The sequence below is a fragment of the Rhodotorula paludigena genome (assembly GCF_050403205.1).
Source record: "Rhodotorula paludigena JCM10292 DNA, Rt_paludigena_JCM10292v1_ctg74, whole genome shotgun sequence".
Classification (NCBI taxonomy): Eukaryota; Fungi; Basidiomycota; class Microbotryomycetes; order Sporidiobolales; family Sporidiobolaceae; genus Rhodotorula; species Rhodotorula paludigena.
In genome coordinates this window covers 53336-79186 of record NW_027481384.1, presented here as the reverse complement: position 1 = coordinate 79186, position 25851 = coordinate 53336, and the positions used below count along the sequence as shown (strand labels likewise).

The 25851-nt window shown below is 63.9% G+C and overlaps 8 protein-coding genes across 8 annotated transcripts; 7 read left to right on the top strand and 1 right to left on the bottom strand.

Moving 5' to 3' along the window:
• Positions 1 to 612, top strand: JCM10292_002457 (uncharacterized protein; the record flags this gene model as incomplete). Its single annotated transcript, XM_076652404.1, has 3 exons — positions 1 to 191; positions 260 to 391; positions 471 to 612. Coding segments are annotated over 3 exons (465 nt in total), but the record flags the coding sequence as incomplete, so codon positions are not given.
• A 709-nt stretch (positions 613 to 1321) lies between these two features.
• JCM10292_002456 (uncharacterized protein) lies at positions 1322 to 5464 on the bottom strand (the record flags this gene model as incomplete). The annotated part of the gene is made up of 10 exons (XM_076652403.1): positions 1322 to 2091; positions 2149 to 2212; positions 2270 to 2353; positions 2413 to 2463; positions 2526 to 2662; positions 2734 to 3088; positions 3172 to 3652; positions 3713 to 3907; positions 3967 to 4272; positions 4344 to 5464. 10 exons carry the CDS (start codon positions 5462 to 5464, stop codon positions 1322 to 1324), a joined length of 3564 nt encoding a protein of 1187 aa, XP_076502069.1.
• A 471-nt stretch (positions 5465 to 5935) lies between these two features.
• JCM10292_002455 (F-box protein) lies at positions 5936 to 7514 on the top strand (the record flags this gene model as incomplete). The annotated part of the gene is made up of 2 exons (XM_076652402.1): positions 5936 to 5955; positions 6014 to 7514. The coding sequence occupies 2 exons, from the start codon at positions 5936 to 5938 to the stop codon at positions 7512 to 7514; spliced, it is 1521 nt and encodes a 506-aa protein (XP_076502068.1).
• An 877-nt stretch (positions 7515 to 8391) lies between these two features.
• JCM10292_002454 (uncharacterized protein) lies at positions 8392 to 9773 on the top strand (the record flags this gene model as incomplete). The annotated part of the gene is made up of 6 exons (XM_076652401.1): positions 8392 to 8450; positions 8632 to 8678; positions 8750 to 8860; positions 8929 to 9484; positions 9543 to 9610; positions 9679 to 9773. 6 exons carry the CDS (start codon positions 8392 to 8394, stop codon positions 9771 to 9773), a joined length of 936 nt encoding a protein of 311 aa, XP_076502067.1.
• A 1324-nt stretch (positions 9774 to 11097) lies between these two features.
• On the top strand, positions 11098 to 12711 carry JCM10292_002453 (uncharacterized protein; the record flags this gene model as incomplete). The annotated part of the gene is made up of 4 exons (XM_076652400.1): positions 11098 to 11538; positions 11609 to 12224; positions 12302 to 12426; positions 12481 to 12711. 4 exons carry the CDS (start codon positions 11098 to 11100, stop codon positions 12709 to 12711), a joined length of 1413 nt encoding a protein of 470 aa, XP_076502066.1.
• A 4302-nt stretch (positions 12712 to 17013) lies between these two features.
• JCM10292_002452 (uncharacterized protein) lies at positions 17014 to 19732 on the top strand (the record flags this gene model as incomplete). Its single annotated transcript, XM_076652399.1, has 6 exons — positions 17014 to 17499; positions 17592 to 18080; positions 18143 to 18165; positions 18223 to 18314; positions 18394 to 19277; positions 19355 to 19732. 6 exons carry the CDS (start codon positions 17014 to 17016, stop codon positions 19730 to 19732), a joined length of 2352 nt encoding a protein of 783 aa, XP_076502065.1.
• A 455-nt stretch (positions 19733 to 20187) lies between these two features.
• On the top strand, positions 20188 to 20909 carry JCM10292_002451 (U6 snRNA-associated Sm-like protein LSm1; the record flags this gene model as incomplete). Its single annotated transcript, XM_076652398.1, has 4 exons — positions 20188 to 20248; positions 20308 to 20376; positions 20548 to 20669; positions 20733 to 20909. The coding sequence occupies 4 exons, from the start codon at positions 20188 to 20190 to the stop codon at positions 20907 to 20909; spliced, it is 429 nt and encodes a 142-aa protein (XP_076502064.1).
• Positions 20910 to 21732: 823 nt separating this feature from the next.
• JCM10292_002450 (MDR family MFS transporter) lies at positions 21733 to 24870 on the top strand (the record flags this gene model as incomplete). Its single annotated transcript, XM_076652397.1, has 16 exons — positions 21733 to 21979; positions 22080 to 22186; positions 22254 to 22268; positions 22328 to 22344; positions 22414 to 22664; positions 22730 to 22776; positions 22881 to 22927; positions 22991 to 23007; positions 23067 to 23098; positions 23163 to 23504; positions 23564 to 23635; positions 23885 to 24106; positions 24181 to 24298; positions 24356 to 24471; positions 24610 to 24703; positions 24791 to 24870. 16 exons carry the CDS (start codon positions 21733 to 21735, stop codon positions 24868 to 24870), a joined length of 1824 nt encoding a protein of 607 aa, XP_076502063.1.
• Between the last annotated feature and the right edge of the window lie 981 nt (positions 24871 to 25851).

The following is a 25851-nucleotide window of genomic DNA, read 5'->3' as shown; positions in this document are numbered from 1 at the left end:
GTCTACGGCGGCGGCGCGCTCCGGCCCAACGGCGGCGCGCTCGGCGGCGCCCAGGGGCAGAGGCGGCAGGGCGCGCCTGGCGCGCCCGGCGCACCGGCGGGCGCGGCGCAGAGCCTCGCGGGCACGGTCGTCGGCAACGAGAGCGACCCCAACTGGCGCGAGCAGAAGATCAGCATCCCGAGCGACATGGTGTACGTCCCTGCCTTTCTCTGGGCTTCTATGATCTCGAGTGTCTGCTGATTCGGTGCCGAGCACACAGTGGCTGCATCATCGGCCGTGGCGGGACCAAGATCAACGAGATCCGCCGCCTCTCGGGCTCGCGCATCAGCATCGCCAAGACGGCGCACGACGAGACGGGCGAGCGCATGTTTGTCATCTCGGGCCTGCCCGAGTGCGTCTTCTCTCCCCCTCGCTCCACCCGCCCGGACGTGCGAAAGTATGCTGACAACGGTGGCTGTCTCCTTGCGCAGGAACAACGAGAAGGCCCTCTTCCTCCTGTACAACCAGCTCGAGTCGGAGAAGGAGCGCCGGGTGCAGAGCGTCCAGGAGGAGCAGGCTGCCGCGGCGCAGCAGCAGCAGCAGCAGGCCGAGGGCGCCGCCGGTGAGGCATGAGCTCCGTCGCCCCGACGCACCGCTTGTCCGCCTCGCCTTGAACCCCTACTACCGTCCCTCGCCTCCCTCGCCTCTCTCTCGCCTTCTCTCTCTCTCGCCTTCTCCGAAAATCTCACCAATCGACAACACAACGCCCCCGCTTCTCCCGCCTCCCGTCTCGCCTCTCGCTCGCCTCGCCTCCCCCGCTCTCGACATATTCTCGCCCCGCCTCGACGCTTTACCACCTCGCATACCCGCCTCGTCTCTTTGCACCATCGTCCCGTCCCAAGCACCCTCCAATCTCGTCGTCCGCCGTCAACGGACCGGCAAAAAAAACTACACCCTCGAAGAAAGCCTGCGCCTTTTCCAGCGGGTCGCGCTTCCCTCGCCAATCCCGAGACGCGCGTGTACGGACATGACTCGCAATCTCTCTGGGCGTGGCGTAAAAGCACACCTGGCCCCTCTCCCGCCGGAGGGAGCCGGATCGTGCAGCTGTGTAGCTGGTTTCGCGTACTACCCCTATGAGGTTCTGTCGTGAATGTGTGTGACTGTGTGTGTGTGTGTGTGTGTGTCCCCCAACCTGTTTGTACTCTAGGGTCCTCTCCCACCACCCGTCGCGTAATCCGAGGCGCGGCCAAACTCGAACGATCCCGCGCGAAGCGATGCCTGCGAGTTGCGAGGGAGGAGATAGCTACAACAGGTGTCTATCGGTAACTGCGTCGTCTCGTGTCTACGCCGTATCGTCGCCGTCCCACTGTCGCACGAGCCCGCGCTCGGCGCACCAGTCGAGGAATCTCTTCCACACGCCGGCGTCCGCGTCAGGATCCGCACCGGGTGGCGCTCCTCTCCACACCAAGCCACTCGCCGAGGCGGCCTCCGCCCGGCGGAGCGTCTGCTCGTTGCCGACGACGATGAGGGCGTCCCTCGCGCGCGTGAGCGCCACGTTGAGGCGCCTCTGGTCCGTGAGGAACCCGATCTGGCCGCGCTCGTTGGAGCGCACGGTCGAGAGGAGGACGACGCGCTTCTCGCGGCCCTGGAAGCCGTCGACCGTGTTGACCTCGACCTCGCTCGCCTCGGCCGCGCGCCGCGCGCCGAGCGACGCGCGCAGGACCGACGCGGCGTACCCGCTCGAGAACGTGTTGACGAGCAGCCGCGTCTGCGCGTAGTACGGCGAGATGATGCCGATGTCGCGCGCGGCGAGCGACGGGTTGCGCGAGAGGAGGTCGCCGACGAGCGAGATGAGGAGGTGCGACTCGGCGCGATTCAGGAGCGACTGGCGGTGGGGCGACTCGCGCCCTGTGTGCGAGACGAATGCGACGGGCTCGGGCGTGGAAGACGATCCGCTGGTTAAAGGGCCAAAGAAGCGCGACTGGAGCGGGGGTGGGCGCGAAGAGACGGCCGGTGCATCGCGCAGCGCGCCATGGTAAAAGCTCGAATTCGGGAAGGATGAGATCGAGGGGCGCATACGGTACTGCGTGTCGAGAAGCGTCGACTTGACCTCTGCGAAAGTCGGCGTCAGAGGGACTCGGGTGGCAGTTGCAAGGATGGAAGGCTCACTGCCCGAAATCAGCAAGCGCTCAAACAAGCTGATGTGCAGACGCTCGTCCTTGGCTTCTTGTGACTGTGAGAGCAAAGGGGTGAGCCAGGGTGGCGATGGAAGGAGGGCGTGGTCAAGTACCGTAACAACTGCCGGCAACTGCTTGTGGTCACCGATCAAGGTGGCGTGACGCGCGCCCTTCATCAGCGGGATGAGCGAGACGGGCTGCGCAACGTGCTAGATCAACGCGAGTTTATTCTGCGGAGGAGACGAAGAGAACGCACCTCAGTGCACATGGCGGCCTCGTCGAGCAGGACGATGGGGAAGTCGACCATCTGCGGGGCGTCGCGCGCGTCAAAGAAAGCTCACGCCAGCTCAGCAGAAGACATGTACGCACGTTGAGTACCTTGCTCGCGCCCGACCCAAGCGCCGTCGCGCAGAAGACATCGGCCGTCGCAAGCAAACTCGAATACAGCTTGTGCTCGAGCATGATGAACTTGCGCCACGCCTTGCGGTACTTGCCCTCGAGCTCGACTGTAAACGCAAGATGCACAGGAGCCAGTCAGCCACGGTGCTCCGTAGAAGCGGTATGAACCTGTACGCACGGTCTTTCTCCTCTGCCTCCTGCCCGCCGCCACTCGGTGCATCCCTTCGCGCCTCGCGGTGCTCCTGCAGCGCGACCCGGTACCCCTCGCTCTCCTCCCGCGCCTGCTCCAGCCGGTCCCACAGCGGGTGCTGCTCCTGCCTGCGCTCGATCGTCCACGGCTGCGCCTCGGGCGTGACCTTGCTCGCCTTGCCGCAGCGGAGCGGATTGAGCCCCGCGCGTACGAGGAGAAGGACGAGGTGGTCGACCGATACGTGCGTCGGGGCCGCGAGGAGGATGGGCGACGGGACACGGAAATGCAGCTTCAAGAGCGCAATGAGCGAGACGATCGTCTGCGACTTGCCCGTGCCCGGTGGCTGTGCGTAGAAGCAAGACCGAGGTCAGATCACGGCCGCAGTGAGTACGGGAGCTGGCAAAGGTGAGATTCGCTCGGACGCACCCCTTGGATCAGGCTGAGCTTCTCCCCGAGGGCCATCGCGATAGCCTTGGTCTGGCTCTCATTCAGTCCGAGGTCGGGGTCGCCGGGTAGCACAATCGGGTCGTCGCGCTGGTACCGCTCGATCCACGAGTTGATGAGCTGGTTGTCCCGCAGGACGTCTGAACGCGTCTCGGTCGCGGCCGGCTTTGCCGCACTCGTTCCAAGCGTAGGATCGGCGCTGCGCGCATTCGGACGCTCCGACAGATCCGTCGTGCCGGTGGAAGAGGACGGCGCCGAAGCGGGCACGACGAGCTCGCGCAGCTCGGTCCCCTGGAGCGTCCACTCGCGCAAACTCGCGACCGTGCCGCTCGCACCGTACGCGTGCTGCAGCGCAAGGACCTGCGTCGCATTGTGCGTGCGCTGCCGCGCCGGGTCGAGGTAGAAGTTCGAGAGGGCGGCGGACTGGAGGTCGTAGGATGAGAGGTCGAGGCCGATGTCGATCCTGCGAGGGCGGCGTCAGCCGCCTTCCGAAGGAACGACACGGAGCACGCGGTGCACGCACTGGTAAGCTTCGTCGTCTCCCATGGACCACATGTCGCCCTCTTCGAACGCGACGATGAGCTGCTCGTCGCGCACCTCGAGCAGCGTGCCCTGGACGTGCCACTGGTCGTCGCCCGCCGCGCCCGGCGGAGGCTGCGGCCCGTTCTTGCTCCCGCTGTGCGTAGCTGGGCGCGTGATGCGTAGGATGGACCCCGGTCTGTGCGAGACGGACAATGTCAGCTTGAGAAGGTCCAAGGGTGAGGTGTCGAGACGCACGTCCACTTCCAGCCCTTCTCGGGCGTGAGCAATCTCCCGTCCTCGGCCTCAAACGCTGCAACAGCGCGCTGCCCGCCCGTCGCCGCCGCCGATCCGCCTTCCCTCTTGCGCGACTTGTCCTCCGCCGACTCGCCTCCCTCCTGCTTGAGCTTGTCGACGCGGCTCGAGTCGGTGAGCCACGTCCCGAGCGCGCGCATGAGCGTGAGGCCCTTGAGCTCGCGCTCGGCGGGCGTGCCGGACCGCGCGAGCGAGGCGCGGTAGAGCGTCTCGTCGGCCTTGCGCGACAGGTCGAGGAGGCGGTCCATCCTGTCTCGTCGAATCGTCCTGTCAGTTGCAACATCGCGCGAGAAAGGAAAGTGAGAGACGTCAAGACGCACCGCTTGCAATACCGGTCCGCGTCGTTCCATGCGCCGCGCTCCGACTCTGGCACGCGGACCTTCCACCCCCACTTCTCCTCCCCCTGGGTCTGCACCACGCGCGCGATGCGCGCCGCCCCGACGCCGACGCCGACGAGGCGGTTGTGCCCGAGCGGACGCGTGTCGGTCTCGGTGCGCGAGTAGAGCGGCGGGGGCGTCGAGCGGAGGTAGCGCCGCAGCGGGGACGAGAGGCGCCAGTCGTGCCGCGACGAGAGCGGGGCGTGGAACCGCTCGAGATGAGAGGGGTCGGCGGGCGGGGCGGGAGGGAGGTACGGCTGGATGAGGGTTGGGTCGAAGGGAGGAACGCGCTCGAGGCGGAGCGGGCCTTCGACGCGTCGTGGTCGGGGTGGAGGCGGTGCAGCTAATGGCGCATCGACAGCGAGCGGGAGTGGACTCGGTGCAGCCGATTCCGCCGCTGCGAGGGCCTCCTCTGCGCGTATCCGCTCGTCGAGCGGTGCATCCTCCGCTGCCGCCTCTTCTTCCCGTACTTCCTCCTCCGCCTGCCGCCTTAGCAGCTCGACCCATTCTTCCTCGTTCTCCCACACTCTGCCCTCGTCGCCGACGACCGTCTCGCCCTCTCTCGGCGCGGTCCCGGCCGCCGCGGCTCCTCCGAGCGCCTCGGGGAGGACGGGTTCCGAGTCGTACAACTCGAGTCCGCGCTCGTCCCACTTTGGGTGGCGCGCGTTGGCATAGTCCTCCGCGAGCGACTGCTGGAGAAAGGCGGTAAAGTCGGACAGGAGGTCGTCGGCGGGGAGCGGATCCGAATCGGAGAAGGACGGCGAGCGCGACTTCTGGCCCTGTGGTGGTGCTCGGGACGGTGGCGCGGCCGCGTGCGCAGAAGGTGCCAGAGGTGGTGGTGGCGGAGTGCGGTCAAAGTTTACGCGCGCGGCGAGGGCGTGGGCGTCGCGGCGATGCGACGAACAAGGGGACGAGGACGAGGTAGACGCGACGGCTGCTCGTGGGACGGCACCAGACAGTGGCCGAGCATCGCCTGGCAACAGCGCTGGTGCTCGCACGCTGGCTCGTCGCAGGCCGCGCGGTTGGCGCGCGTGTGCGAGGTGGCGAGGATGCGCAGGACGCATCGCAACTTTGCCGCCCTCTGCTCGTTGGGCTGTGCCGGTCCGCTGCAGGTTCCAAAAGTCAGCCTGGACAGTGCTGTGCGAGTCTCGAGCTGCACGCACGCGGGGAGAGCGAGATGCGCGAGCGCGTCCTCACGCGACGGAGAGCAAGCAGACACGGCACAGACGCAGCGGGCGAGACGGCGGGTCGCTCTGCAGTCTCTCGTGAGCTACTCTGAGCGTGTCTGGCGTCTATCCAGCCGAGCAGGAGGTGGAGCGAGGTGCGAGGGAGCGTCCCTTTCTCCGTCTCGCTCTCGCCCTCCGCCGCTTCCCGCTTCTTCCGCGTCTGGGACTGCCAGCCACGCTCCAGACTCATCTCGACGACGCTAGTACTCGCCTGAGCTTGTCCGCACCGCCCCGGGTGCCCTGCATCTCGCTGTCTGCCGCCCTCGGCTCGTCGAGTGGGGGGACCCGAATCCGCTGCAGCCACGCACCATGCGCGGACAGGACAAGCAGTGAGTGTGTGAGAGTGTCTACAGCTACACGGCGCAGCTGACGCGGAATCCTCCACAGAGCCGTGTCGATGGGCAGTGCCTCCGTTTCTCCCGTCGGCATCCCTCCGACGCCGCCTCACACGCCCCCGCTCGCGTCCTGCGCCCCGCTGCCGACGCTGACGGCCCTACCGACCGAGATCGTCTGCCACGTCTTCTCGTACCTCTCGCCGCCCGCGCTCGCCGCGTGCGCCCTCGTCGCTCACCCGCTCCTCCCGCTCGCCCGCGCCGCCCTGTACGCGCGACTCACCCTGCGCAACCAGCGGCACGGGCGCGCAGCCGCGCACGACGCGTCTCCCCTCGACGAGCCGTCGTCGGCGCTCCTCGCGACGCTGCGTACGCACCCGCGCTCGCTCGCGCGCCTCGCGCACGCCCTCGACTTTGACCTCTTGTCGCACGTCGGCGCCGACGACGTCGCCGCGCTCCTCGCCAGCGTGTTTGCGCTGTGCCCCGCGCTGACGAGCGTGCGGCTCGGCGCGGGCGCGCACGGGCACGGCCTGCCGTTCCGCGGCCTGCACCGCGCGCTCGCCCTCTCGCCCGCGGCCGCGGCGACGGCGCAGCGCCTCACGCGCCTCGACGTCGAGCGGTGCGCCGGCGCACCGCACACGCTCGCGCTCGTGCTCCTCGAGGCGCGCGAGCTGCGCGCGCTCCGCATCGGCCAGTTCCTCCTCGAGCAGGACGACTGGGACCTCTTTTGCGGCAAGCGCGCCCCGCACTGCCGCCTCGAGTCGTTTGTCGCAACGGGGCGCATCACGTGCACGGCGTTCGAGTTTTGCACGGCCGCGAGCAGCGCGTCTTTGCGCGCGGTCGAGCTCCCGCAGTGCGAGCACACGGCGCTCGACCTCTCGCGCTTCAGCGCCCTGTCGTCCGTCGCGCTCTCGCTCTTCCTCGCCTCGGCGCCGACGCCCTTCAGCCCCGCGCACGCCGCCTTCGAGCCGACGATGCAGCGCCTCGCGCGGCACTTTGCCGCGACGCTCGCGAGCGCGCGCACGGCGCTCGTCTCGCGCGTGAGCCTCGCCGGCGCGTGGGACTGCGCGGCGACGGCCCCGCCCGGCGCGAGTCAGGCCGTCGATGTCGTCCTCCATGCGCGGCTGCTCGAGCGCCTCCCGCGCGAGGGCGTGCGCGAGGTCGTCGTCCGCACAGAGCTCAACGCGATCGCGCTCGCGGCGTGGCTCGCAGACGACGAGTGGTGGGGTGGCCCCGCTCGCGCGGCGCTGCCCCCGGAAGAGGAGGAGCCGCCCGGGTCGCCGGCGGCGAGCGTCGCATCGCTCGCCGTGTCGACCAATGTCCCCTCTCCCGTCGGGTCGCCCTCTCCACCTCCTCCCTCGCGCTCGCTCTCGTCCTCGCCTGGCTTCCCTCCCGCGTCTCGACGACGAGCAGACGTCGCCGTGCTCGAGCTGTGGCAGAAGCAGTCGTACTCGGCCGCGCGGCGCGAGTTCCAGCACCGCGTGCGCGAGCGCGTCGAGGCGGGCGCGAGAGAGCGGGGCGTTGAGGTCAGGTGGAGGATGTACGAGCGGTGGTAGTCTTCCTATTGCTGTGCAACTCGTGCGCGCTGAGTATCTGATTGCGATGCGACAAGAGCGAGGCGGCATTGCGCGCGGAAGGAGCGGAATCGCTGCGAGCGATGCGAGGCTGAAGCATCGCGTGGGGCGCTCAACGACGTTGAGCACAAAGCCTTCGAAGCTCCTTTGGCCCTGTCAAAGAGCTGTCCAGGAAGCGGCGGTCGGACGAGATACCGCCAAGATACCTTCGCTCGCCCCTCGTCGCTCCGAGTCGCACGCTCGCTTGGGCGCAATTTGGCTCCCGTGAGCCTCGAGGTCTCTTTGCAGCTCCGCTGAGCACTCGCTGGCCCGGCTCGCTGCACGCGTGTACGCCCTTTGCTCGCGGCAACAGGGATGTCTTGGGAATGTCGGTCCAGCTCTCCTTCCCGTACCGGTCGCGGTCCCACTGGCTCCGACCGGGGGACTCTTCGAAGAGCTCTTAGGGCTTCGCGTCCCATACCAATAGTACTACAGTCACTCTCACTATCCCCCTGTCTTCTAGCGCTACCGTCTCGCTCGGCGACAGCGAGGGAACAGACCGCGGCTCTGCCCCAAACAGACTCAGGACTTTCATTGCTCGACTGGTACGTGCGCTCTAGGCGCCGCGGGCTGTCTCTGTGGCGAGGCCCAGGCTGGAGGGTCGGGGGCTCCCGGGCCGCGCGCGCCCGTCGGGCAGAGGGCGGTTGGTGCGCGCGCCGCGCTTTGCCCTCTCTCTTCTTTCTCCAGCTCTCGCTCGTAAGTCGCCCCGTCCGTAACCCGTGTGCGTAGCTGCAACACACAGCTGCACCACGCACTTGTCCCACTGCGATTTGCACGAATACTCGCTGACATCCCCTCGCACCTGCAGGAAAACGTCGTTATGGCTCGCTCCAAGACGCCTCAGGAGTTCTTCGCCGACTTCATGATGGGTGGCGTGTCGTGCGTCTTTTTCTCTATCCTGGAGTCGTCGAATGGCTCGATTTGGTGTTGTTGTTGGAGCTGGGGAGCGTCGGGGAGGACGTGGCGCCTCGCGCGCGCTCTCTCGCCCCGTCGCCCCTCAGAGGGCGAGCGAGGTGCACAGCGAGATGCACAGAGGCTGACTTGGGCCCCCCGTCCACAGCGCCGCCGTCGCCAAGACGGCTGCCGCCCCCATCGAGCGTATCAAGCGTGCGTGCCCCCCTCGCTCGGCCTACCTCGTTCTCGGCCCCGGTGCTGACCAGCATGCCTGCGCCCACCAGTCTTGGTCCAGAACCAGGGTGAGATGCTCAAGTCGGGCCGCCTCGCGACCCCCTACAAGGGCATCGCCGACTGCGCCGCCCGCACCTACGCCGACGAGGGTCTCGTTTCCTGTGCGTCTACTCTCCCCGCGCGGGCTCGCAATCGGACACGAGACTGAGCTGCGTGAACGTACAAACAGTCTGGCGCGGCAACACTGCCAACGTCATCCGCTACTTCCCTACCCAGGCGCTCAACTTCGCCTTCAAGGACTACTACAAGTCTCTCTTCTCGTTCGACCAGAAGCGTGACGGCTACGGCATGTGGATGGCCGGCAACCTCGCCTCGGGTGGTGCCGCCGGTGCGACGTCGCTCCTCTTCGTCTACTCGCTCGACTACGCCCGTACCCGCCTTGCCGCCGACAACAAGTCGGCGACCAAGGGCGGCGGAGAGCGTCAGTTCAACGGTCTCCTCGACGTCTACAAGAAGACCCTCGCGTCGGACGGCGTTGCCGGTCTCTACCGCGGCTTCGTCCCGTCGGTCGTCGGCATCGTCGTTTACCGTGGTCTCTACTTCGGCATGTACGACTCGCTCAAGCCCGTCGTCATGTCGGGCCCGCTCCAGGGCTCGTTCCTCGCCTCGTTCCTCCTCGGCTGGGGTGTCACCACCGGTGCCGGCCTTGCCTCGTACCCGCTTGACACCATCCGTCGTCGCATGATGATGACCTCGGGCGAGAAGGTCCACTACTCGTCGATGTTGTGCGTAACGCGTTCTTTCATGTTGTTTGACATGAGGCTTACCCTCGACCGTGTGCAGCGACGCCGGCCGCAAGATCGTTGCCGCCGAGGGTATGGGCTCGCTCTTCAAGGGCGCGGGTGCCAACAGTGGGTCTCCCTCGTCGTCTCTTTCCTGTCGGACACCCCTGCTGACCGCGCGCGTGCCTGCCCCGCAGTCCTCCGTGGTGTCGCCGGTGCTGGTGTCCTCTCGATGTACGACAAGCTCCAGGAGCTTGTCTTCGGCAAGGTCTACTCGGGCGGCTCGGGCTAAACATCCCCTCTTCCGACCACACTCTTCACGCTTTTTCTCCTTTCCTCTACACTTTGTTATGCCCCTCCTCCCAGACTTGGCCCATCGGGTCGGCAATCCACCAAGAGTCGTTCCTTCTCTTCGTGGCCACCGTGTTCCTCCGCGAGAGTCCGCTTCTTCTGTCCGCACGCTCTCTTCGTCTGCTCTCTGCTCCACTGCTCAGCTTCATGGCTGTTATGATCTCGCCGCCTCGGCTCCGGGGCCGCTATGGCGGGCGGCTGCCTCGTCCCGGTCTTCCCCTCGGCCAGTGATCGCTTCGATTGGGCTTTCGGTTGCGTTCTCGCCGCGCTACGCACCTGTTATCTTTGACCTTGTACTCTGTTCACTCCCCGCCTGCCTGTCGCCGGTCTCCGTCCTGTCAAACGGCTGCAACCCTGTGCTCGCTGGTCAGACTTTGACACGGACGGACCTTGATGGCTTGACGGCCCACTGCCGCGCTGTTCTTCACCGGCTTGAGCAGGAAGTGTGGAGCTAGCTCCTGAACACCAAGTAGGTGCTGTCGCCCTGGTGCCTTTCAGTTCTTGTTGTGCCGTCACTCCCTGCTGCCGTGCACTGCGTATGCCGTTTTCTCTTTGCCCTCTGTGTGCTTGCAGACAGACTTCAAGTTCTGCTATTCCTGCCGCAGGGCTGCTGCAATCCAGGAGGCAAGCATCGGTGGACCGAGGCACAAGTCAAAGGCGGAAGACAACAAAGAGTTGTGCAGCAACAAGAGGACTAAGCCGCAAAAAAAAACAAGTTGAAATCCTGCAGGGACACTCTCCATGGCTATGTGAGGAGCACCCGGCTGTGCCAGTCTGAAGTCATGCGTCCCGGAAGGGGCCATTGCCAGCAGGTTGTCATGCTCATCTTCCAGGAATCCAGGCCAACAGCGGCTTGCCTCTCTATCACCTCCTCCTCCCCTCTCAGAAAAGCTCTCTGCCATTCTTCATTGTCGAGCTCTTAAGCTCTTTGTCTCAGAGCCTGCGCGGCCCTGGTTGCCCTCCGCGCACTCTTGTCGCGGCGCAACATGCCGGCCCCGCTCCCCGCTTCGCTCGCCGTCAAGGCCCCGTCCTGGTGCATGTGAGACCCTCTCATACCTCGTTGTTGGCTAGAAGGATCTGGCTGATGCTCCTGCCCGAGGGGCCTCGACCATCGCCCACCCTGGGGGGACATCCAACAGCCCTCCTGGGTTGCCTTGAGGTTCAGCCGTTGCGACCGTCGCTGCAAGCCGCTGCAGCCGCAGCCGCACCACTGGGCAACCTACATATTGTCCATCTACCCCTCCACCTCAACACAATTGCTTCTCATGCCCTTCGCCGCACTGCCGCCGCTTGCGAATGCCAACGCGGTCGTCGCAAGCGCGCTGGCTGCAGCGCAGTTCCCGCCCAGCTCCTTTGCCTACATCCCCTCTTTGGCGCCTCCGCACAGCATGTCGCCTGGCGCGCACACTCTGACACGCGCGCCCTACCCTCTCGGCTCGCACCATCCCGGATCTGTGCAGTCCGCCTCTTTCTTCGCGTCGCTGCAGTTCCCGCTTGTCTACCCTGTCGCCAACCCGCACGCTCCTCAGCCCGCTCTGCCAGCACCGCACACTCCTCAGCCCGGTCCGCCTGCACCGCAGCAGCAGCCGCAGCCGCCAACGCCGCCGCCAACGCCGCCCGCTCAGCAGCCCCAGCCCCAGCCGGCACCGCCGCAGCCCGCTGCTTCCGCCTTGGAGCTGCCGCACCTGCCCCAAACAACTTATTCAGTGCGCGGTGGGCAGCTCAGGGGGCAGCCGGCTGGCGCTACTTCGTCGCCAATATCTGGGAGTTGGGCAGCAACACCGACGTCCTCGACGATCTGCGCCCGCCTACGCCAACTACGTCAACAAGCTGCTTGAATCAAGCAGGCTGCTCCTGCCAGACGAGCCAAAGCCGGAACTTGCCCTCATCATGATCGTCGGCAACGCTCGCACCCACCATCTCCGGCTTCCGGTCCACAAGAAGATCCGACCCTCATTTGACAAAGCGGTGCTCGACAAGATTGACCAAATTGACGCCATGCTTTTCCACAGCATCTGCAGTGCCGGCCAAAATCTTGTCTCGGCGCGCGAGGTGCTGTGGGCTGACCTGCGCCCCAACACGCCGCTCCTCTTCACCATCCGCAAGGGCGAGCAGCTCATCCGCACCACCGCCTCTGAGATGCACGCGGCAACAGGCGCGCTGCTTGTTGAGCTTGGCGTCTACCGTGACCTTGAAGGAAATATCGGCAAGGCGATGCTCGAGTCAATCGAGGCAATGGACCCGGAAGGCTTCCCAAACAGCCTTGAGACGACCAAGACGGCCCGCTACATTGTGCTGGAGCAGCTGCGGGGCTGGCTCGGGCGCGTGTACCCGAGCAAGGGCACACAGATCAAGGCTGCAGGTGGCAAGGACCAGCGCCACACCCGCAGCTGTGTGTCCTGTCTTGCTCGCACTTCTTTCTGCTCGCGCTGCACAGCTCACACGCTGACATCAAAGGCTTCTTTGCAGTCAAGGCATTCTTGTACGATGAAGACGGCAAGCCGCTCGTGCCAAACCTCGAAGAGCTCGTCCTCTCGGGCAAGGTCAAGGGTGTTAGCAAGCTCAAGAAGCGTCTCGAAGCGTCAACAACGCATGTGCGTCAGTTTTGAGTGCTCTTGTCTGGCTCTACAGCTCATGCTCTTTCGCAGTCCGCCTCGTCTACCTCCTCCGACTTGTCCGCGTCCTCCACCTCGCCTGCCTCACCCGCCTTGCTCGCAACCGACCCGTACGCCTCAACCTCAGGCGCATCCTTGTTGCTGTTCTTGGATGAAATTGGCAACACTGCGAGTGCGGCACGGCCTGTCAAGAAGCGCCGCCTGCAGCCCGTCCTCGATCCGCTCAACGACCTCGCAGCGCCACCACCCAAGCCCGTGCGCTAATACTTCTTCCTTTTCACAGCCTGCAGTACTGCTGATCATCATTTCTGTTGTAACAATGACGCTGAGCTCGAAGACTGCAGGGCAGGACGACTGGCGGGAAGGCTTCGACTGTTTCTTCCCTCTCACCAACACCGGCTTTGCACAATTCCGTGCCGAGCGCAACCACAAGCGCCGCAGCTTGCTCAGGTCAATCCTGATCTGCCGTGCAAATAAGTTTCAGAGGACCCCACTGCAAGGTGCTGCAGGACAGGAGTTGGCTTTACTGACACTAGGCAAGGTGTGTAGATGCTGCCGAAAGAGCGCGCCTCACCTTTGCGCTGCTGTGCTGATCATGTTGCTCAACTCTGCAGGAGTTTGACAGCTCAATCCTGGCCTGGCTGTTCATTTGCGCAGACTGCAGCCTTGCGCTTGCGCCAGTCAAGGACCTCCTGCCAACTCATTGCCGTTGCAGGCCAATGCAGGGAACAAGTCAACAGAGAGGTTGAGGTTGAGTGGGCAAGGACAACTGTAGAAGGCACAGGAGGAAGCAGTAGGGAGGGGAAGAGAGCTGTGAGGCAAGAAGGACAAGGCGCGACCTGCTGAGCCTCTGAGGAGAGCCTGCATTTATTGGCAGGAAGTAGCAGGGGTCAAATAAGGTGCAGGCAGCCGGAGGAGGAAGGGCAAGAGTGTTGTGGACAGAGAAGGTTGTGCTTGAGCCGCTTACTCGTGGAAAGCCCACATCAAGACTGACCGGCAAGTAAAAAGCGTCAGGGGTCATGTATGCAGATAGGGCAAGGGCTAGAGAGCTGCAGACAGGGAAGGTTGCACTTGAGCCACTCGCGTGTGGAAAGCCCGCGTCAAGAGTTGACAATGTAGTGAAAAGGCCAAGGGCCTTTGTTATTGCCAAAAGGATTGTGCACAGTTGGGGCGCTCTCTTGCTGGAGTGCGCGGGCGGCTTTGGCGCAGATGGCGGCGGATGCGTCTTGCCCTCAAGCATTTTGAGATCGACAAAACCGTGAGCCCCGGAGTTCTTGGAGTGCTTCTTGAGCCCCCGCATGCTGCTCACAAGCAATAAAGTCAAGCTGAGTCAAGCGGAAGAAGGACGAGCCAGGCGCACCGCACATATGACTTGCCGCACGCGTCGCTGTGGCAGTAGGGGCGCTTCTTTGTTGCAGCTGCAGGCGGCGCGTCGCTTGTTGGGCTTGGGACCGCGATGGAGGGCGTTTCGCGCTTGCTCTGGACATGCTGCTTCAGGTTGCTAGCCGTCGTGTAACCCTTGCCACACCCAGGCACCTTGCACAGGAACGGCTTAACACTTGGCGGAGCGTAAAGCTTCCGGCTGGCAGAGCGCTGCATGCCCAAGCCAAGCGGATGCTCCAGCGTGGCAATATTGCCCTCCGGAGCTGGCGCCGCCGCCTGGTAGATTGACTTTTTGCGGTTCTTGTTGCTCTTGGCACGCACCGCGGCACCTTTGCCGCCTTCCTCTTGTCCTTCTGCGCCCTCTCCTCCGGCGTCGTGTTCATCCATGCGCAGGACCTGGTAATGGTGAGCCTCGCAAGGGACGAGGGCAGGAGCGCTGGGATGTCAAACTGGTATTGGTGAACGAGTTGGGCGGCACGAGTTGGACCGAGGGGCGAGAGACGGCTGTTGGACGCAATGACCTTGCAAAGGAGCTTGTGAATGAGCGTAGGAGGGACAAGCGGGATGCCGGAAGAGAAAGGGGCAAGGATGGCAAGGCAGCAAGAGTATAGATGCAAGAGAGCGACAAGGGGAATGGCGCCCGAGATTGCACCCTCAACTCCCTTCACTGCTGCGTGCACTTCACTGCAGCTTCAGGCTTCTCTGCAACTGCTGACACTGCACTGAACAGTGTCAAGCGCGCTTGGGCGCAAGGCGTTCTGGCTGAGATGTCTTGCCAGTCAAATATGCCTTCCCACTGTTGTGTCAAAAGGTTTGCTTCTTCTGCTGCAATCCTCTGCTTCGAGCTTCTTGCTACTACTGCTGCACATGATGTGCACACTTGTTTCTTGCACAGCTTGCTCAAATTGGCCGTGAGCATGGATGCGCCGGCCGCGCAGCCCTGTGCCGGTGACCTTCTCAATCCAGGGATGCCTTCCGGGCGACATATTGCACTACGTAGAGATAGCCTGTTTGACAGCGTACAAACATTGACTCATTGCAGAGATGCTCAAAAGAGACAGGAGCGAGGGTGGTAGACAGATTGAAAAGGTGAATTGGCGCGATGCGCTTGATGCGCAAGTGAGGACGCGGTGTGGGGGTTGATTTCTGCAACGTGCAGACATCACCTCAGATACCATTGTGCAGCCATCTAATTGCAGCAGATGGGCAGAACTCACGGTAAGCAACCGGTTGCACGTTGCCATCGCGCAAGCCCTTTGGCCTTTGCGTCCTCCACAATGCGGTGGAATGACAGCTGCACAAAACACCAGTCAGGGGACAGGTGCATGCAAGACAGACATGTTGAGTCACCAGTTGTGCGGCCGGGAGCTGATTGAATCCGACTCCTCGGACAAAGTGCGTGAAAATGAGACGCAGAACGTCCAAGATCTCGGTTGAGAGCTTGTGAAAGTCCTCGTTGGCAATGTACTGCATGACGGCAGCGTGGAACCTGCGCAACCACGCCTGCGCGGCCTTGTTGTCGCCAGGATGCTTGCCGTGTTGCTCATAAAACGAGCAGATGTTGTGTGCTTGCTGGAAGATGCCGGACCAGTCGAGAGTGACCTACCGGAAGTCCGCCTCCAGAGCTCTTTGTCCTGGCTGAGGCATGGAACAGGGTGACAATGTCAAGGATGCCTGCAACAACAGCGAGGAGGTGGAAAAAAGGGGAAGCGCACCCATAGTTTTTGATCCGCTTGCTGAATGGCTCGCCCCGGTTGTGCTCCTTCTGGTTGTGGTTATAGTACCACTGAAACCGTGCAAGGAGCGCCTGCATCAGCCACGCATCCCCCTCGACGCCATGCCACTGCAACTGAAGCGTTGTCTTGGCCTTGTCGTGACGCTGCTGTTCAGTACTCCGCTTGGTTGACTTCATGGCGTCGTGGAAGGAGAAGAGGCCGTAGATGGCGTAGAGGTGTGCAATGCCGTCCTCAAGCGCGCTTGTAGCTCGAGGCCCAGAAGGGCCGGACGCGCTGATTGGCGTCCCGTGGTCGGCAGATACGCGGTGGTCATGCTGAGCAGGGGGGCGAGACATCTTCCAGGGATGAACAAAGAGAGAAAGCAGACCCAGAAGCTGCGCCGCATGTTCGTCATGCGGGACAGGAGACAGCAGGACAGTACCGGACTATCCGGCAGGAGCATCACATGCCCGTGCTGACGGCACCGCCCGCCGGGTGTCAAGACGTGCAATTCCAGCCAGCCAACAAGCAAGCCAGGACGGGGGCAACGACTGACTCGCCGACGAGCAGGCAAGGCCGGCAGCAAACACCAAGGTGTCGAGCGGGTGCAATATGAGGCGACACCCGACGCAGGGCACAAAGTGCGAACCTTGAAGCATCGCCAGTAGCAGAGCAAGAGTCGCTTGCGAACAGCGAGAGCCAGCAGGTTTGGGAGCTGAGCGAGCGAGAAGCAGAGGACGAGGGAGAAGGCCGCGAGAACGCTGCGCCGAGCGGGTCTCAGCACGTGTAGCATTTGCGAAGCCAGCACCCGAGCGACTGAACAGCGAAGTTTAGAGCTGGACAGTGCGTCGGCGGTCAACTCAAGCGGTCGTCAACTCGAGGCGCTCACAAAGCTGCGCCTCCCCTGCGCGACGACCGCATCGTCCTCGCCGCGACGCTGCTCGTCCTCCTTTTCTCCTTAACGCAATTTTCCACGGCCCACTCAAAAGCACGTGGCACCTAGACCGGCGCAGTCGCTCCCTCGGGAGTCTGCGCTTGCTGTCCATGACGCCGTTCACGCCGTCTTCGGGCCGGAGAAGCGAGCTCGTTTCGAGCTCACGGGGGGACTTGGGTGCGGCGCTTTCAGACGGCCGGGCGCGGCTTTCACGAGCACGCGCCTGTGAGCGTGGGAGGGTCGCAATGTCCCGTCGGACATGCACAGGCACGGCAACCGCAGTTGGTGGAGGGAGGCTCGAGGGGAGCTGGGAGGAAGAGGGTCGTCGCAGGTCGCGCTGGAATGGCAGTGGTTTCGCTGAACACAACGCTGGACCGCCACAGAGAGCAGAGCACAGCCCGTCAAATTATCTAGGAAGCTCCCCTCGTTGCCGTCGCCGTGTTGCTGCATGTTGCGTCTCTCACCTTGTCAACTCGAGTCGTCCCGCGTGTTCCCGCCGAGGAGGACGCGTCGTACGCGCACGGGACGCGCACGATGAACTTCTCGAACCTGCTCAACCCAAGCAGCGATCCTGCGCCGCGTGCGAGCGGGTCGGGCGACCCCGCTCCACTCGCCTCGAGGATGGCGCTCAACTCGCTCCTCTCGGCCCCGGGAGCTGCCATGGCTGCTCCAGAGTACGCGTTCGAGGACACTGCAGCTCTCCCCGGAGCAGGCGGGTTCGCGCCCTCGGCCTTCGAGCTGCACCCGCCGGCGTCTCCGCTCACAGCAACCTTGGACCCGCTCGCCGCTCTCGACCCCCAGGCGCTTGCAGCGCAGGTCAGGTCGGCAATGGGACCACCTCCGGTTGTCCGGGGCGCGTCGCCAGTCTCGACCGCGTCGGTTGTGCCAGACTCGGACGACGAGGGAGCACTGGGGAGGGCAGAGACGGTGGCAGGAAAGGCGCCGGTCAAGCTCGAGGACGACGCAGAGGTCGACATTATGGCCAATGGGGACGAAGGCGCGGCTTTGGCAGCGCTAAAGGTATGTGCTCCTCACATCCCTCAGTCGAGGACGCCTTGCATTCGCTCTCATCTCGCCGAGGACAGCTTTGACTGACCTGCACATACGTCCAGACGCAACCACGACCCTCTTCAGCGACACCGAAGCCTCGGTCGAAAGCGTCCTCGTCCAAGGGCAAAGCGCGTGCACACCTCGCTTCGACCGGCACTTCGCCCGCTCCCTCTCCCGGCCCGTCCGGTCTCTCGCAAGAGCTCCTCTTTGACTCGACGAGCCTGTCTGCCCTGACCGCCTCATCTGCCGGCGGAATGTCTGGCCCGCCGCTCTCGCCCTCAGCCTACGTCCACCCGCGTCTCGACCCTTCTCTCCCACGCCCTACTCTCCCCGCCGCCTTCGAAGCGTATGTCCCACCGCGCCGTGCGACGTTTGGCGTCGGTGACGACGACTCGGACTCGGAGGACGAAGACGCGAGGCGGAAGGAGCGACAGCGGAGGGCTGCGATGCAGAAGGGCAAGAGCAAGGCAAAGGCCAAGGAGGACGAGGAGGACGACTCGGATGTCGACGACCGCCTTTATTGCATCTGCAAGGAGCTCTACGACCCCGAGGTGCGCTGTCTCGCGACTGGACTCGCGTTCAGCCGGACTGACTGTTCCCTTTGCGCTCGCAGAGGATGATGATTGCCTGCGACAAGTACGTCTGCGCCGACGCAGCTTGATCCGTACAGTTGCTCACCGATTTCACGCACAGATGTGAGGAATGGTATCACGTCGACTGTGTCGACATTGCCGAAGACGCCGTCGAGCTTGTCGACCTCTTCATCTGTCCGAAGTGCAGTGCCTGTGCGTCATGTAACCGTTCTGCACGCTCCCGACGCTCTTGACTGCTACTTGAGTCCTGACCCGCAACCTCGCCACCCAGCCTCCTTCGACCGCACGACCTGGAAGACTTGTTGTGCCCGTCCGACCTGTCGCCAGCCTGTCGCGCCTCTCTCGAAATTTTGCACCGACTACTGTGGCGTCGCAGTCGCCGCCGCACGTCTCGAGCTCCTCCAAGTCGAGACGGGCACTGCGCCCGACTCGTTCTACGATGCTGTGCGCAAAGCCCGCCGCCGCGAGGCCGACACAGCCGACGCCACCGCTCCAGGCCAGCTCAACGGCGCCGCGCTCGACACCCTTCCCGTCGCCGAACAGAACGCTCAACGCGCCGTGCGCCGCGAAGCCGAGTTCGCGCGGCAGGATGCCGCCGATGCGCGCACGCGCTCGCGGCTTGTCGCGCGCCTGCGCGAGACTGACGAGCGGCGCTCGGCGCTCCGCGGGGCGGTCGGGCGCGTCGAGCTCCGGCTCGTATACCTCCGCGTGGCAATCCAGCGGTGGGAGAAGCTGTGCGCCGACACGGCGCGCGCGCTGATCGAGGCGAACGCGGTCGCGCCTGCTGGGGAGGATGCCGACGAGGCGGCGGCTGCTGCGGCTGCAGCGGCGGCGGGGAACTCGAGGAAGGGCAAGAGGAAGGGCAAGGGCAGCGGGAAGAAGAAGGGCCCGACGGCGCCGACGAGCCTCCCCGAGGCGCAGTGCGGGCTCGACGTCCGCCTGTGCTTCTCCGACGCAGAGTGGCGCGCGTGGTGCGTCGGAGACGAGGGGCGCGCGATCCTCGAGGCCGCCCAGGGCGGAGACGTGGATCTGGCGGTCGAGCTCGACGCGGCGCAGCTCGACCACGTTTGCCTCACGACGCGCAAGGAGTGCAACCGCCACCAGGGGTGGCAGAAGGTCCGCGAAGCCGACTTTGCGCTCGAAAAAGCCGTCTTCGTGCGTGGCTTTCTGGTCGTCATCATCTTTCGGCTGAGGCAGTTTGCTGACCGGGTGGTTTGGGCTCCTCTCGACAGAACCGCCGTCTCGAGCGACTCGACGTGCTCTCGCACTCGCTCGGCGGCCAGCTGGCTCAGCACGACGAGACGGTCGCGTTCCGCCTCGCGAACCGCTCGCGCAAGGCGGACGACGCCGACCTGATCGCGGTCGAGGACCTGCTCGTCGAGCGCGAAGAGGCCCGCGCCGCAGCCGTCGCGTCCTCGCCGCCGCGCAAGAGCCAGCAGCACCAACATTCGCGCGGGAACCGCGGGCGCGAGACGCGCAGCCCGAGCCTGCACGCGAACGGGAACGGGTATGGCGGCGAGAGCAGGGCCGGGTCGGGCGACTACGAGGAGCTGCTCATGGCGGGCCTGTCAAGAAGCGAGCTGCGTCAGTTGCGGAGGCAGGGCGGGTAGGCGGCCGGGCTGTTATGCATGCCGGCTTTGCAATACATGCCCTCTGGGAGACGGCGCAGGAAGAGGACGGAGAGCAGAAATACAAGCGGGGCGTTCCTTTTGCTTTTCGCTCTGTACGTTGACACTACTGAAGCTGCTGTGACGGGGGTAGCAGCTCGAAAGGCACCAGTCTTGCTGCCAGGAAGCAAGTGCTCGTACCGAGAGAGCACCTTAGTTTCTATCTCCTCCTCTCCGCGCCAAGCTCCCCAAATTGCGGCAGAATCACGTCGTGCGCCAACCGTAAGGTACTACCTAGGCCACCGCGCCGATCCCGAGTCGCTGCGAGCTGTGCCGACCTCCCTCGCTTCCTCATCACCGCCAGATCCGATCGTGTCTCGTCGCCGCCGCACAACCCCTCGAGGCCCCCAAGGAGCCGTTCAGCCTCAAAGTAGCTCTGTAAAAGTCTCGCTACGTCGATGGACCCGCTCGGCAACCTCCAGTTCACGACGTCGGGCGCGCTCATCGAGCTCGTCGACAGTGCGTCTTCCCGCCGTGCAAGCAGCTCGTACAGTCGCTGACGCAGCTCGAGCCTGCAGAGAAGGTCTTGGTGCACCTGCGAGACGACCGGAAACTGATCGGAGTGCTCCGCTCGTACGACCAGTATGGTGCGCCTGCTCGTCATCTACGCTGCCAACTCTCGCTTCGGACAACTTGAGCTGACGCATACCGCTCGTGCACTCACACTGTCACTGCCCGCTCGCGCCACGCCACTCTCCCTCCTCCGACTCGGACTCGCGCGACCTCGGCCCCTTTCCCAACGGCCCGCATACGCACAGCCAACCTCGTCTTGACGGAAACGCTCGAGCGGCTATACCACCCGCCAACAAAGTCGTATGCACAGACAGACCGAGGAGTGTTCCTGGTGCGAGGCGAGAACGTCGTGCTGCTCGGCGAGGTGGTGCGTCGCCCCTCCTCCTTTGCCTGAGGTCGTGTACACACGCTTATTGGGCGTCCCACGCAGGACCTTGACCTGGAGGACGCGCCCCTGGAGGCGCTCACGCTTGTCCCGTGGCAGCAATTGTCCGCTGCGTTGGCGCAGGAGAAAAAGGCCAAACTCGACAAGAAGCACCAGCACGAGCAGGTCCTCTTCAAGCGGCAAGGTTTCGGCGAGGAAGGCGGCGAAGGCGATGCGTACTGAGCGGGCGGACGCGTCGAGGCGGCGCGGAGCGAAGGGGGAGGAGGGACGAGTACAGGGCTGCGACGACGAGCAGGCGGGCCAGGCGGCGGTGGCAGCACCAGGCAGGCACTCCCCGTCTCTATTCATTCCACAGACGGCACGGAGCGGGCCTATCGTTTTCTACCTTTCTCTGGTACAACCCTTTTTTCCCTGCGCAACTTGTTCTTTTTGCGATACTCCGACCTCGCGCTGTAGACCGTCGTCGAGCGCGGATGCAGGGCGTACGCGGCTAGCTAGAACCTCTTTGAGCAATCGCGGGAGAACTGCGAAACACAAACACGGTTCCGACATCGCGACCCTCGGCATCCACGGCGGCCACAGCTCCGTCTGGGGTTCGCTCGGCTTTCTCGCTCGCTTGCGCTGCCGCTCCTTTGCTTCGTTCGTATACCTTGCTCTGTGCTTCTCAAATGCTGCCGTCTCTGCTGGACTCTGCTGTTGCCAGCGAGGGTCTCCTCGTGGCGGGTCTCTCGCTCGTTTCTTGCGAATGTCGATCGCGCCCTGCAGAGCTCCGCCAACTGCCCGTCAATGCTGCGACACGTGTACTTACGACAGCAGGCTTGCTGAGCTCTGCCCGGTGCCCGGGCGCTGCTGGGTCAGCACGTGCACGCACCGCGAGTCCAGGCTCCGCCGCCGTCGCCGTCAGCGCTTGATCTGGAGTCGCGGCTTCCGGCGGAGGACGCGTCGTCGAGTCGGCGGCCGTATTTGCTCCCCTGTGCACGGGGCTTGGCTCGCTCTTTCTTCTCGTTTCTCTACTCGACTCGTCACGTCTCACAGCTCGACGACGATGGGAGACTCGAACTCCGCCGCTCACGAGCAGCAGCAAGCGTCCGCTTCGCGCCCGATCGCGGAGGTCCCGACCATTGCTACGGCGAGCTACGCCAGCTCCGCGACGGCGCCCATCGTCGAGAAGGTCTTGTCGAACGATACGACTTTCTCCAGCGAGGGCAAGGATGCCGTTTCCACCAAAGAGGCGGGTCACGCGCCAGCATCTCCTCCAGCAGCCGAAGTCGACAGCAAGATCCTGACCGGCAGTGCGTCTCCCCTGCGTGTTTGCGAAAGACTGAGACGTCTCGAGACCTGGTGAATGCCAGACTGACCTCGCTGTGCTTCCGCCGCCCCGTCCGTCCACAGCCAAGCTCGTCCTCGTCTTCGTTGGCATGCTCCTGTCCGTTCTCCTCGTCGCCCTCGATCAGACGATCCTCGCTCCCGCGCTTCCTGTCATCGCTTCGAAGTTTGAGGTCCGTCTCGCTCATCTGGCGCTCTCTCAACCGAGACTGACCGACCTGGCCTTGTCCCACTTCGCAGGCGCTCGACCAGATTGTACGTCCTCGAGCGGCTCACACCCATGCCGTGCTGACGAGCTCGTGTTCCCCAAACAGGCGTGGATTGCTTCGGCGTGAGTCTATTGCGTTGCTCGCCTCATCCCCTGTAAATCGGCTGACTCCGTCTCGCTCTGGCGCTCCAGCTACTTCCTTACCCAGACGGCCTTCCTTCTCCTCTACGGCCAGATCCTCACCCTGTTCGACCGCAAGCTCACTTTCCTTGCCGCCATTCTCCTCTTCGAACTCGGCTCGCTCGTCTGCGCCGTCGCCAAGTCCGTCGAAGTCCTCATCTTTGGCCGGGCCTTCGCTGGTGTCGGCGCGGCCGGCATCTTCGTCAGTGTACTGTCCATCATCGCGGATGTGACGCGTCTCGAGGACCGCCCCAAGCTGTTTGGTGCGTCTTGCTTACTTCCTCGCTTCCTGCTTTCTTCAATCACCTCACACTGGACACCTTGGCAGGCCTCTTCGGTGCCGTTTTCGGCCTCTCCTCCGTTGTCGGTCCCCTTGTACGTCTGCCTGTGTCGCGCGTGTTGACGGCTCGGAACTCGATGGCTTCCGCTCCTCCCCGCCCTGACTGTTCACATAAATGCTTACGTATGCGCCTGTACAGCTCGGCGGTGCCTTTACCGACCACGTCTCTTGGCGCTGGTGCTTCTAGTACGTGGACTTTCCGCCGTCTCATGCGGAGTCAACCGTCGCTGACCTTCTGTCCCGTCACAGCATCAACCTTCCGTTCGGTACGCCGAGAGCAGTACGGCGCTTCGCTGCTTCCTGCTGACAGGGTCAACATGTGCAGGTGCCATTACCGTTGCGGCGATCGTCTTCATCGTAAGTCGGAAGACTCCTCGTTCCGTAGTCTCAGCCACTCCTGACAATAACTCGACCTGCCCAGCTCGGCCCGCAACCGCCTCCGCCGATGGACGAAGCGGTCGCCGAGTGGACAGAGCGCAAGATTGCTCGCTACACCTTTGGCCGCTGGACCCCTCCGCGCTCGTCCATCTTCTTCCGCATCTTTGCCCTCGACTACATCGGCACGGTCCTCATGCTCGGCCTCATCACGTGCCTCGTCCTCGCGCTCCAGTGGGGCGGCGAGAAGTATGCCTGGTCCGACGGCCCGGTCGTCGCGTGCCTCGTCGTCTTCGCCGTCCTGATCCCCATCCTCGTCGCGTTCGAGTGGAAGCTCGCCGGTCCTAGTCGCATCCTCCCGCTCGGCTACTTCAAGGACCGCACGCAGGTGAGACCGACTGCCTTCCTTGATACTCAAGAGGCCGGGACTGACCTTTCTCGGCCCAGGTTGGCGCGACTCTCGCCGCCTTCTTCACCATGTTCACTCTCTTGGTCTCTACGTACTACTTGCCGACATTCGTGCGTTCTGCCTCCTTGCATGAGGCCTCTGACACTTTTCTGACTTGCTTTCCACAATCTGCACTCCTTTCTCGCCCTTCGATTTTGTCGGCCCGCCCTCGCTCATGCGTGCCTTCCGTCTCGCTCCGCGACAGTTCGTACGTCTCCCGTTTGTTTCAAAATGCCGACTTGGCCGTACGCTGACTCACGCCGCCCTCCGCCGCCCTTCATCCCTCATCCGATCCACCTTTCCGCCTCGTGCCTCCACAGCAAGCCACGCGCGCTCACTCTGCGACAAAGAGTGGCATCGACATCCTCGCATTCATGCTGGCAGTCGTGTTTGCGTCCGGCTTCGCAGGCGGCATCATCTCCAAGTTTGGTCGGTACTGGCCGTTCCTTTTTGGCGGACCTGCTATCTCGATGATCGGCTCGGGCCTCTTGTACACCATCGACGAGAACACGCCCATGTCCAAGCTGATCGGCTACCAAATTGTGCGTCTCTCCCGGGGCGGGCGGCGACTCTGTCAGCTCAGCAAGAGACTGAACCGCCTCGTGCCGCTTTGCAGCTCCTCGGTGTCGGCGTCGGCCTCGTTCTGCAGAACACCATCATCGCCGTCCAAGCCGACTGTGCCGACCCGACACAGATCCCGCAGAAGACGGGTCTCGTTACGTTCGGCCAGCTCAGTCCGTCCCCTTCCCCTTCGACCCGGCTCGCGCGTGTATTGACTGGTCTGCGAGCAGTCGGCGGAACGGTCGGGATTGCGATCGCTTCGTCGATCTTTGGCACGCGCCTCTCGTCGGCGTTGCGTGAATTTGCGCCCGAGGCGCCGTTCGAGCTCGTCCGCCAGTCTGTCCAGGTGCGTCAATGAACCGCTCAACCGGTCATGACTACAGCACAATGCCCCGGTCTTGGTTGTGCTCTTCTGCTCGCATACGCGCTTGACCGGGCAGGCCTTTTGCGAGTGTTGCGCTGACTCGTCTCGCTCGCTTCGCAGGCCATCCCGACGCTGCCCGAGGACCTCCAGCCGGGCGTCATCCACGCCTACGTCCTTGCGCTCAAGGATGTCTTCATCATCGGTGTCGCTGCTGGTGCGTTCCCCTTTCTCCTGCCTCGCCCGGTTGTCAGCGCCCGACTCTCCCCCCTCGACTTTGCCGACGCTGCTTCCTCGCATGCAGGCGGCTGCACCTCGCTCTCGGCGCTCCTGATCCGCAACCTCAGCGTCAAGGGCAAGGACATCATGGGCGGCGGCGCATAGCGTGGCTGCTGCGAATGGGTTGGAGTCAGTTGCCTTGCGCGCTTTGTACCACTCCTCCGTACCGCCTTTCGTCCGTACCTCTCCTCGTGCCTACCACTCGCACTCGCGCACTTTCTTAGCTAGGGCCTTCAAGGCGTAATAGACAGACACACCACATCGGTACTTCCGCATCTCTTGCAGCCCCCGTGAGCGCCTTCGAGCGGCGCTTGTGAGACTCGCCTCTCTTACCGGCGAGAAGGCCTGAGCGAGCGTCCTGACCAAGCTCAGTGCGGGTTGACAAATCGAGTCGCCTCTTTGCGCCCAACGAATACAGCGTGCGCTCCAGCGGAGATTCGGCGCGAGCAGGTCTCGCACGCGCGCTAACGACGGACGCGCAGAGGTGGGTGTCTGATCCACTTGTCAACTTTACCGGGCTCGAGACCGTGCAGTGCGGAAGTGAACAGTAGCGTGAGGGCGTCAGCACGAGGATGGTGTTGACGAGCGGGATGCAGGGATGCGGATGAGCTGGTGGAACTCGTCCTCCGTAGATGGCCTGGGCAGCCCGCCTCGGTAGCATAACCCTGTATGCACCGCCTCTCTGCTGTAGACACGGCGCGGGCCGAACAGCGATGTAGCGAGCGAGAGCGCCGACTGGAAGACCGGGCCTTCCCAAGTCAAATCTCTTCCTTGCCGTTGCCGCACATTCCGAGCGCACGAGGAGCGGCGTGGCACGATGCAAGCGTTGACTGATTGTACCCTTCCAGATTCGCAGCGGATTGTCGTCGGAAAAAGGACGCAAGTCGGAAAGACTCGAGGAGGCGTTCAATCAGAATCGAGGGGGCAGAGCGCCGAATGCGCTGAAGACGCGAGCTCGACTTTGCGAACTACTCGTGAGCATAGCAGTGACTACTGGGGACAGGCAAGCACGACGAGGCAAGTAGCAGAGTGGCGAAGAGCGACATCGGACGGAATGGCGAGGAGGCGAAGACGATGCGCGTGAAA